This window comes from Triturus cristatus, chromosome 2_2 (genome assembly GCF_964204655.1).
Source record: "Triturus cristatus chromosome 2_2, aTriCri1.1, whole genome shotgun sequence".
NCBI lineage: Eukaryota > Metazoa > Chordata > Amphibia > Caudata > Salamandridae > Triturus > Triturus cristatus.
Genome location: NC_140582.1, coordinates 1,019,344,087 through 1,019,356,387, shown reverse-complemented (window position 1 = coordinate 1,019,356,387; position 12,301 = coordinate 1,019,344,087). Strand labels below are relative to the sequence as shown.

The 12,301-nt window shown below is 44.3% G+C and overlaps 1 protein-coding gene across 3 annotated transcripts in view; it reads right to left on the bottom strand.

The window, feature by feature from the left end:
• Nucleotides 1–12,301, bottom strand: part of SH3TC1 (SH3 domain and tetratricopeptide repeats 1) — a 256,428-nt gene that overhangs the window by 102,268 nt on the left and 141,859 nt on the right. For all 3 annotated transcript variants that reach the window (XM_085642478.1, XM_085642479.1, XM_085642480.1), the window contains exon 10: nucleotides 8,448–8,581. In XM_085642478.1, coding sequence (XP_085498604.1) covers nucleotides 8,448–8,581 — 134 coding nt within the window. The remainder of the gene's footprint in view (nucleotides 1–8,447; nucleotides 8,582–12,301) is intronic.

The window sequence follows — 12,301 nt, the reverse complement described above, 5'->3', positions numbered from 1 at the left end:
CCTAGGTGCAGAAGCAGGTTTGTTGGAAGTCTTTTTTGTCCCTGAGACTTCAGAACTGGATGCTAGCCAGCTCTCCCTTGGAGTCACTGAGTTCAAGTGATGGAGGTCCAGTCCTTCTCACCCAGGCAGGAGGGCATGGGTCAGATGGTCAGAACAGCAAAGCAGGAGTCCAACAAAGCATCAGTCCAGCAGAGTGGCAGTCCCTTCAGCAGCACAGCAGTCTTTCTTCCTGGCAGAGTCTTCACAGGTCCGGAAGTATACTGAAATAGTGGTGTCAGAGGTCCAGTACTTATACCCAGTTGTGCCTTTGAAGTGGGGAAGACTTCAAAGACATACCTCTGAAGTGCACAGAGGTCCTCCCTTCCTGCCCTGGCTCCAGACTCATTACAGGGGGTTAAGCAGCCCTTTGTGTGGGGACAGGTGGAAGTGAGGCTGGGACCAGCTCCTCCCGCCCGTCATGCCCGTCATGCCTGGATGGCCTATCAAGTCACACCTAAGCTCCCATTGTGTGTGAATTTCTAAGAGGAATACACAAAGCCCAACTGCACCCACCCCAGACATGGGATCAGAGACAGGCAGCAGTCATCAAATGACCAAAGTAAGAAAATGCCAACTTTCTAAAGGTGGCGTTTTCAGAACTGCAATTTAAAATCCAATTTCACCATAAGATTGGATTTCAAATTGTGATTCCGGATACGCCAAACTCAAATAGTCAATCACTTCACAATTAAGGATTACACTTATGAAATGTAACAAGGTAATCCTAATGTTTTCCAATGGGAGAGATAGGCCTTGAAGTAGGGAAAAACGAATTTGAGAGATTTTCATTACTAGGACATGTAAAACTTTAAATTACAAGGCCTGCCTCTAAAATACATTGCACCCTGCCCTCTGGGTTGTCTTGTGGTTGACAGATGTATAAAAGGAGAAGGTTTGGGCCTGGCAAATGGTTTCTTTTGCCAGGTTGAAATGGCAGTTTTAACTGTGCACAGATACTCTTCAATGACAGGCCTGAGCCATGGTTACAGAACTACTTAAGCGGGTGGCACAATAAGTGCTGCAAGTGAACGAGCAGCATTTTATTTACAGGCCTTGGGCAAATGTGGTGCAGCTTTCTAGGGACTTATAAGTAAATTAAATATCACAATTGGCGATTAGGCAATATTACTATGTTTTAGGGAAAGAGTTCAAGCAAATTAGCTATGGCTAGCAGTGGTAAAGGGCTCAGAGTCCTAAGGTCAGCTAAAACTAGGTCAAAAAAAGTGCAGGAGGAAGGCAAAATGTTGTGGGGAAGACCACACTAAGGCTGTCAAATCCTCGCCAGCTGAAAGTGGGGAGAGCTACCCAACCCCTTAGGAGATCTCTTCACTAAAGCAGGAAAACCTGGAGAGCCCATCAGCAATGGGGTGGTCTGACCCCAGACAGTGTTTCATCATAAAGTCCATTCTTTGTAGGGAGATGGACAACCTCAACAGCTTGGGATTTTCACCCTTCAACTGCATGAGCCATCTGAGGGGCCTGTGGTCTGTCTAAACCAGGAAGTGAGTCCCAAACAGGTATCATCTCACCTTCTTTAGTTCCCAGACCACAGTAAAAGCTGCTCTCTCAATCACACTCCACCTCTGTTCCTGTGGAAGTAACCTACTGATAATGAAGGCTAGCAGTTGGTGTAGGACATCTTCATTCCACTGTGCTAAGACCGTCCCTATACCATGCTTTGAAGCGTCCGTCCACATTATGAATTGTTTGGAGAAATCAGGTGCCTTGAGTACAGGTGCTGTACACTTGGCTTTCTGAAGGGTATCACAGGCTTTCTGGCAAGCTCAGTCCAGATCACCAATCTGGGCTGCTTCTTCGAAGTCAGCTCTGTTAAGGGGGGAACACTGGTGCCATACCCCTTAATAAATCTTTTGTAGTATCCTGTGAGGCAAGGAAAGGCTCTCACGTCAGTCAGAGTTTTAGGTGGTTGCCAGGCCATGATAGTATCAGTCTTGGCCTGGAGGGGCTGAACCTCGCCCCCAACTACCAGGTGACCAAATTACACCACAGAACCCTGCCCTATCAGGCACTTACTGGCCTTGATAGTCAGGCCTGCCTATTGCATGGCCTGAAGCACCTCCTTGAGGTGATGCAGATGTTCCTCCGAGTTAGAACTGTAGATAGCAATATTGTCTACGTAGGCAAAAGTCCTCCTTTCCAGCCAGGACCATGTTAACCATCTTCTGGAATGTTGCAGGGGCATTTCTCAAGCCAAAGGGCATCACCCGAAATTGAAAGTGGCCCTCTGGGGTTGAGAATATTGATCTCTTTTCGGCCATCTCAGTCAGAGCGATCTGCATGTACCCTGATGTCAAATAAAAGGTACTGATGAATTTGGTAGAGCCCAGCCTGTCAATGAACTCATCAACTCGAGGATGTCATGTACATCAGTGTAGGTGAAGGGCTGAATCCCTGGAAGCCCACAGATGACCGGAGTTCTGGAGTGGCGCCCAGTGGGGCAGCCTTTGATACCAGCACCACAGGGCTGGACCAGGGCTTGGAAGGCTTACTCACCCCTAACACCAGCATCTTGGAGACTTCCTCCTTGATACTGGACCCCACCTTATCTGACAATCTGTAAATTTTGTTTTACAAGTAGCCTGTCTCCAGTGTCAATATCATAGACGCACAGGTGTGTGGGTCAAGTGATGAGGGAGAACGGAGAAGTAAACTGTCACAGCAACCGGTAAGAGTCGCTCTGCTGCTCTGGGGTCAGGGAAGAAGAGAGGTTGACACCTTTTAAAAAAAAAGAATTTAAGAGCTTTATATAGCGGAAACTCGACCCGAAGAACTCAGGTATCAGAGCGCTTTACATGAGCACCAGTTTTGTTACCGACGGACATATTCATTTTTTGTTAGGCACGGGGAGATTAAGTGATTTGCCCAGAATCACAGGATGTTGAGCGTTATTGCCGAGACCTTTGAAGTCGACCACTCTAGCCATAAGGCCACATCAACTCCACTTTCCACTGACCCATCATGTTTCTAGGCAGAAAAGAGGTCAGGGAGAGGCTCTCTCTTCTCCTCCTCTCCCTCATCTGTCACGAGGAGCATGCTCACTTCGGACCTCTTGAAGTAAGGCTTAAGGTGGTTCACATGGAGCACCCGTAAGGGGTTCCTACGGGGTCTGGAGATCTAGCAAGTAGGTGGACTCCCCTTTTGCTCCTTCACTTCGTATGGGCCGGTCCAGAAGTCCTGGAGAGCACTGGGCTACACTGGCTCCATGACCCATACTTTCTGGACAGGTTGAAACTCCACCAGAATGGCCTTCTGGTCATACCAGAGTTCATAACTTCTTTACTGGCCTCCGAAGTACTTTTTGCATTTTTCCAGGAGTGATGCATCTGGTTGCGGAGGGCCAGCTTGTAGCTGATCGCATCCTAGGGGGGTTTTCTGGGAGCTTGCTCATACTCGTCCTTGACAAGGCTCAGAGGTCCACTAACAGGGTAGCCATTGAGCAATTCAGAGGGGCTAAACCCTACTCCTTTCTGAGGCACCTCCCTGTAGGCAATGATAAAGCATGGCAAAAGAATGTCCCACTTACACCTCATGGGCTCAGGCAGGCTCATAATCATACCCTTCGAGGTCTTGTTGAATCTCTCCACAAAACCATTGGTTTGGGGGTGGTAGGGTGTGGTGAACTTGTAGGTTACACCAAACTCATCCCTCATGGACTTTATATAGCACACATGAATTTAGTGCCTCTGTCAGACACTACCTCCTTGGGGAACCCCACATGGGCAAAGATTCCCATCAGAGCTCTAGACACTACAGCTGCAGTCACTATCCTCAGAGGTATGGCCTCTGGGTAGCAGGTGGCATGGTTCACCAAGACCAGGACAAACCTGATGTCTAAGGCTGTCTTGGGGTCCAATGATGTTGATGCCCACCCTTTCAAAGGGGGTGCGAATGACTGATAGTGGGATCAGGGGAGCTCTTTGCCAGTCAGTCAGTCAAAGCTTTTATTTCGGTAAAATACCATAAAAAGACATAAATAATTATGTACAATAAAACATGATTAAATAGACATTGCATAGAGTATAATCGATCAAAACATTAATAGTTTTTGTAATAAAAAATTACACGGACAATTAAAGAATTTTTTTTTTTCACGTAAAAACATATTGTTAAGACTATATCCAAGGCCCAGAGTAGTCTCACTACACCACAAGCTTCTATAGTAACAATAATGACAATACTAGAAGGAGGCATGTTATGTGGCAGATAAAAATTTTTTGGACCTGGTGAACCACATAGAAAGGAGAAATTTAGCCATCACAAACACTATCAATGGGGTAGTGTCGTACTTCAGGATTCTAAACACCTCCTGATAGTCCCTGAAACCCCTGGACTTACAGAGTTGAATGATCCACTTCTTCCTTGCCTTGGTGTATAAAGGACAGAAAAGAACAGCATGCAACTCTGTTTCACAGATGTCAATACATTCGGGACACGAGCTTAAGGGGTCAGATGCATTAGACCATCTATGTGTGAAAGCCCTCAGTGGTAACGAGCCGTGTCTAAACTGAATGTAAAGTTTCTTTGCCATAGGGGGTTCGATAACATCCAAAAAAACTTCAAACTGGGGACTAATCTTAATATCCAGAAAGGTGTCAGTAAGCCTTCCCAGAGAGGAATGCAATAACATTTCCTTCCGGTACAGCTGTAAAGCCTCACACAGTGATTTCTTAATTAACGAGCGGCTTGTCTCTTCCGGTGCGGACCATAGGTCCCCCATCCCTATGAGATAACAAAGATTCTTTACATATACTAACCAAGGTATTTTTCCCAATTTCCCCCTTGACAGTATATCGCTGAGATCATGCCTATAACTTGCAAGCTCGGGCGTTGACCAGAGTCGTCTCCAGAACAGGAGAGGGCGATTCAGGGCGATCTCTTCGATTGGAACTAAACCTAGATCCCATCTCAAGGGAATTAAGGGGGTACTCATGGGTAGTTTCAGCAATCGCCTAATAAAAGAATTCTCAATTGACGATAAGGAAGCAGAAGTACAATGTCCCCAGAGTCCAGAGCTCTTTGCTTTTTCACGGATTTCTTACTAGACTGGCAGATGGTACAAGACCTACAAAAAGCACCTGAGGTTGTCTTCATTCTGGGAAAATAGAGTAGGGAGACAAGCATGGAAAAGATCTTGTTTTGCCCTAAATGTCCTGCCATGGGTATGTCATGCCCAGACCCAGTAGGAAGGTCCTGTAACACTGAGGAACCACCAGCACATGGGCTGCCCTCGAACCTGGAGTCTTAGGCTCACTATGAAGGAGATCACCTGCTGCCCGGGCTTTGGCTAGCCGCCTTAGGCCCTCAAGAGTGGGACACTCTTAATGCATCCTGCAGAACACCTCCCTGGTGGGCCCATGCACAACTTTCCAGTCAGCAAGCTCAGGCAGGTCACCTAGGGTGGCAAAGTCTTCCCTGGTTGGCTCTGAGAACTCCTCCTTAGGGACCACCTCAACCTACCGGTCTGGGTGGGGGGGGGGGGGGTCACGTGGCCCCTCCCCAATGTTTAAAACAAAATGGGAATGGGATCCCTGGGCCCAAAATCAGCCCAGGCTAGGGGGGCCACGCTGCCCTCCTGCCTTTATTGAAAAAATAAAACAATGTAAAAAAGAAAAAGCCATAATCAACCAGGCCACATGGCCCCCCTTTCCTTTTATTTAAAAAAGAAAAGAAAAAGCTACCGGCAAGACGCCGGAGACCCTGCCACATTTCTGCAGCACTCTGCAATCACACCTCCTGGTGCACTGCTGGTTGAAGGATGAAGTCCGTTTGGCTGCTGAGGGTCCTTGGGGGCCATCAAGAACTCCTGTTACCTCCAGTAAGTCCCACACAGTGGGATTGCTGGGAGGTGTTTGAAGGCCATGCCCCTTTACTCCACCACTATCAAACGTGCCTCTCGGCACACTGCTGGCGGGGGGAAGAAGTCCCCTTGGATGCTGAGGGTCCTTGGGGGCAAACAAACCCTCCTGTTACCTCCAGTACATCCCACAGCGAGCGATTGCTTAGAGGACTTCAGAGGCCATGCCTCCTTTCTCCACCACTCTGAAAATGTGCCTCCTGGCATACTGCTGGTTTGGGGATGAAGTCCTCTTAGATGCTAAGGGTTCTACGGTTACCTCCAGTAAGTCCGACACAGCAGGATTCCTGAGAGCTGGTGAGAGGCCCGCCCCCTTTGTCCACCACTCTGCAAATGTGACTACTCGTTAAAAAACCATAGAAATTCACTTAAAAAACAAAAGTAACAGGGTCGTTACAGTCAGCAAATAGAATTGAAAAACCTTAGAAATTCTCTAAAAAAACAAAGGTTACAGGGATGTTATAGTTAGGCTCAGAATTCACTCATACAAAACCAGTGAAATTCAGCAGTTATAGTTACCTGAGCTAACTATAACTTACTCCCCCCATTCACTGCTTATGACCTCACATATTATATCACTCATGACATGGTCAGTGACATCACTAAAGAGATCTCAAATGGCATAACTGATGTCTTCACTGATGACATCATCCACAGAACCACTCAAACACCCCCTCACACCCCCACACAACTTCTCGTACACCCACTCACACACCCGCATAGCCACTGACATACTCATTCACAGACCTATACCAGTACTCACAATACCCACTCACTCTTCCATAGAGCCACTCACACACCTACTCACTCACGCGTACAGCCACTCACACAACCATTCCCTCACCCATACAGTCACTCATACAACCAGTTACTCACCCATACAGCCAGTCACATAACAACATACTCACCCATACAACTACTCCCACAACCACTTAATTTACTTACAAAGTCACTCACACACACACTCAATCAGCCTCTCAACACAGCCACTCACTCAGCCTTACAAACCTTCACACAACCACTTACATACCCATTCACACATCCATACAAGCAGTCACACATCCCTGTACTCATCCATACAGCCATTCATACATACACTCACTCTCCAATACAGCCACTCACACACGAACTGACTTAACAAAACACCTACTCAAAAAGAAACTCACTCGCCCACACAGCCACCTACACACCCAGAACTCACTCAGTCAGCCATTCAGACACCCACTTACTCACTCATAGTCACTACATACCCACTTGCCCGCCCATAGCCACTTAAACCACCACTCACCCACCCATAAAGCTACTGACATACCCACTCACACACCAATATAGCCACTTACACAGTAACTCACTCACCCACACAGCTACTTGTACACCCAAACAGAAACTCAGATATCCATACACACAAGAATACTTACAGTCACACAACTCCTCACATGATATACATTAAAAGTAGTCACTCTTTAGTAGTACACCTAGTATACTACTTTAACTTTTGTAGTACCTCAGTATATATGTTTAACAATCATAAACTCTTACAAAATACTTACACTCACTGGATGGTGTCATCAGTGATGTCATTTGAGATGTCATCAGTGAAGTCACTGACCGTTTCATAAGTGATGTAATATGTGAGGTCATAAGCAGTGCATTGCGGGGGTGTAGTTATTGTTAGCTCAGGTAACTATAACGGCGAATTTCACTGGCTTTCACTGAGTGAAATCTGAGCCTAACTATAACATCCCAGTAACCTTTGTTTTTTTTCAGTGAATTACTAAGGTATTTTTTAATTCTTTTTGATAACCTTTGGTTTTTTAAGTGAAAAAACAAACAAACAAAAAAAAAATATATATATATACATACATACTTGTGTGTGTGTGTAGATATATATGTATATGTTAGGGTGAAATAAGAAATTAAACTGAACTATTAGTCCAGCATCCATAAAAAATCACTACACTGCTCATTTGCATGGCATGGAGATGCCTTCCTTTTGCCACCTCTGGAAGTTCCAAGGCGAAACTGCCGTTAGTGGAGTTAGCATGAGCATTCGCCTGTATTTTTGTTTGGCTATTTTTGTCTGACTGGCATGAGGGAAAGTTGAAGGAGCACAGCACGCCAAAGAAAGACAGTAGCAGCTGTAACTCCCCACTCTGCATGGCAGTGGAAAATGTCAGTCTGCTGCACAAAACCACTTTTTATCAGCTTTATAATTTTAACAATCTTTGTGAGCTACACACATCTCCCCACACAGCAGACCTAGTGAAACTGTAAAGAATTTGCAAAGATGCAAACCTTCATGCTTCACGATTTCATACAGCTGTAGTCTATGGCCCAAACCTAACAATATTTTAAGCTTCTGGGGAAAATATTGTTGTCAAGATTTTAAATACTGTTTTGATTTTCTATCAAGAAAAATGGTGTCCTGGCACTTACATTATAATGAACAAGGTAATTTATAATGAACGTAGTACAAACTACATTAAAAAAAAAAACAATTCCTAAATGCATACATGTCATAAATATTGCTTACCCAATTTGTAAACTGTACACACATCTGTTTCTGATAGCTGCTTGAGTAAATGTCTTGCCTTTTCATAATCATATATTGCTTCTTCTCTGAAAAATAATTTTTCTTCCTCCTGCAGAAACTCTTTGTTGGCAGGACTACATAAAACATAGAACATACAAGAGGCCGGGTTCAGTACAGTGAAATGACAAAAACATTGCTAACGGTCTTGAAACAATGCTTTCAAGTTCTTCTGATTACATGTTTACTTATTCATCACTCTTCCAATGCAAAGTTGATAGAATAATATATCATAAAAGTTCAATGCAATTACATTTGGTTTGAGACAGAAAAACTTGAAATATAACATCGTACATAGATAGGGATTTGAATAATTTCCTCTTTACTGCCATGCTGCTGTTTGATAAGGTGCTAGTGGCCAGATCACAAAACTAGTGCTAGTCCATGTAATTGGTGGAAAGTCATGGCTGTCATGTACGAGGCACTAGAATTCGCAGTTGAGACCCCCTAACTTTTCCTTTGCGACCCCTGGCACTGCCCTTCCGACACTTTCATTGGAGATTGCAAGGAAATAACAGAATACAATTGTGGCTCTATAAGAGACAAGTTTGTCTCCTGCAGTCCTTGTTCCTTTAAATCCCCAGAGAGCTCAGCAAGGAAGAGTGAGAGATAAAGAGGTCAAGGGAGTACGTTTTTCTCCATCAACAGAAGGAAAGGACAGGATAGGAGAGACAAGCTGCACTGGTCTGTGTTCTCAGCAATGCATTTGGAAAAAGAGCTGGTGCAAATGGAGGGGAAGGTATAGCTTGTCATGTGGTGATGCAAAGTGTTTTACAGTTTATAAACCTTAATTTATGATCGGTAAAGAATTGTCTCCTAATGCTTAGCAGTTGTGTATGCTACTGCTGATGCTTGTTTAAATTCCACCCAGAGTTTGGATAACAAAAAAGGACACTATCTATACGCATGGAATAACACTAGTGAAATGCTTATTGCAATTTTCAAAACCTTTAAAAAGAAATTGAAAATGCTAACTAAAACTTGGGGGTAGATTTACTAAAGACTCACCCAACAGAGTGAAGCAACTAACGTTGCTGTGCAGTGTTGCATACATGGCAGTGATCAGGAGAGTGCCCTATTTACTAAGATCTCTCCCTAGTATTGGTGCATGATCAGGCTGCCAAGCGCAACACACACTTTTGCACCATTGTGTAAAGATGCCTATATCATATCTAAAAAATGTTTTATTATGGAAGCCGGGATCCTTCAAGTACAAAATACTATGCTTAGCACAATTAAAACAAGTTCTCATTGAACTGAAGGCCCGAGCATGGGGCTGTTCTTGAAAGATTGACTACAATCAACAGTGCTGGGCAGCAAGGCCTCAACCATGTTCACGATCAAAAGAGCTCCTAGGGTGCCGGATTGGCTGCCGGTACCAGGGGCAACACCCAGGGCATTAGTGGCCAGAACCTTCGGGACAGGGTCAATATCATGCAGGTGGCCCACATGCATACACCGTGGCAAGTGGAGGGGGACAGTGAATGGATATCCAGATTATACTAATGCTGTCCAATGCCAAAGGGAAGCTTTTATCGTAGTGGAACAACATTTGAGGAAGCTGAATCTAAAGTATTTGTTGTTTTTCCAAGCAAAACTACAAATTACCGAACACAAGGGGTCACATTTCTTTATCCCAGCAAATGAGGCATGGAACTAGTTGGAAACGCGGTCCATTCACCCCCGGAAAGTAGGGCAGGGATCGTACTCTGGAGTAGAAGAGGCAGGAACCGAAATGTAACTCACGTAGACAATCTAGTGTAACCCTGACCCAAGACCAAGTGGAGTCTGAGCGGGTCAAGTTGGTGGTGGATATACAATACCATCACTCCCTGACCACCAGCAACAGATGTGTGGTGCTTGCTAATGACTCAAAGAAAACTGTGAGTGAATCTTCAGGTTCTCACAGAGACCAAGATGAAGTAGATCTCTCAGTTGTCATCCCGATGATCACTGGGTTAACATGAGTGATGCTCAACAGACAGCCTTGATACATTGGCTTCTAGATCACATTCAGGGTTGAGACTAGATATTTTGATCACTACAGGTGAGATATTGGAATTCCAGGGGGCCTGTCCCTTCATCGGTGCATGTACATTTGTCACCATTTTTTTGATTGACTTACTAATGATTATCCTACAATGGCAGGTCATGCATCGAAAAAGACACCCTGAGTTTGACCCAAAAAGTACTCTACTAGGTTCTGAATGGCCTGGGCAATAAGCTGAAGAGGGGAGTGGTATGGAAATATATGGCCAGACAGTACCCGAATGTTACCATGCTGTAAGAAACTCACTTGCTGTGGAATGTTTGTAGATCCTGAACAGCAACAGATATAAACTGCTGGTTCCAGGGTAGAAGGATTCTGGCCCGTAAATCTCTCCCACTAGAGGTCACACAGTCTTGAGTGGACAAAAATAAGTGTCAAGCAGCAGTGAGCGGGTGCTGGAATGGGGAACACTTGGTGTTGGCATCAATGGTATTGCCCCCCGCGGCCAACAGATGGATGGGCTAGATAAGTTAGGGGAATGGATAGTGAAAATTCTTGAGGCCCTGCTCCTAGTCGGAGGAGATTTTAACTTGACCCTACAGTGAGAGCTGGACAGAGTGACTACTTCCGGGATACACCCAGGGCAGATTAGCCTTTGGCCTTGTTTGTAGAGGCACTAGGGATGGCAGTCCTATGGAAGGAGGAACACATCGGGGTAAGACAGTATTCCTATGTTTCCACCGCTAAGAGGTTTTCCGAATTGGCAGCAACGAAAATGAGGCGAGCAACGTTACAAACTATGAGAATGAACATTTGAACATTTAACGTCTCCCAACCGGGTTTTTGTACAAAAGAACAATCGAAGTCTACCCCTGTGTAGAACCATGTATTCTAACCATCTAGATGGAATTTAAATAGCGCTCTAGAAATTGTGGCCTTTCTCTGCCTTCTTTGAAACAATAAGAACATAAGAATAATTAAATGTCCAACAGACCAGGACATATAATTTTGATTATTTGTCAACTCAATAGAGGAGTTAACCTTTAGAAGCGTCTATGTACATGACGCCAGTTGAAACACGGATAAGGTGCCTTAGGAACCAGAGGGCATCCTACTCCATATAACATAAAGAGAACCCCTGCCTATCGCCGCTTAAACGATAAAGACACCTCTAAAAATGTACTGGTCCTGATGAAGGAGACGTGAAATTTGCATACAGTCTCCGAAACGTGCGTAGACCAAGAACAATAACCATACATCTGGGAGACCCATAGAAGAAGCCTATGTCAATGTTTTGACTAAAATACTCCAAGATTTTTCAAGAACTATACTAATTCTTGGATCATAATCCAAGCAGGATCTCACACCAGAGTTGGTTCTCGTTTTTAATAAAAAGCAAATCCTTTGTCTTGTGTGGAATGACTGATGGTATGTAAGAGTGAATGACAGGTGAGAATGGTAGTGTGATGGTTTTTCATGGGGGTTTCTCTCGTATGTTTCGCTAAACTGTTTTGTCTTCTAACTTTATAAAATGTTGTAATTCAATCAATGTGGAAATATTTTTGTGGAAATGTATGCACTGTATCATAAGTACACGTTAAAAGAAAGCACATGAATGTTTTGTTATACAAAAAAGAAAATAATAAAAACATGAAATAAGTAAATAGTTGTTTGAAATCATACTGTACTCTGGGGATTTTGCAAAGTACAAGTGACTATTACTGCAAAAATCAAGACAGGTCAGATAAGAGGTTTTTCCTTCATTTGTTTTTCTCCCCTCCTCTTGGACCTAAAAGTATCTAGGGAA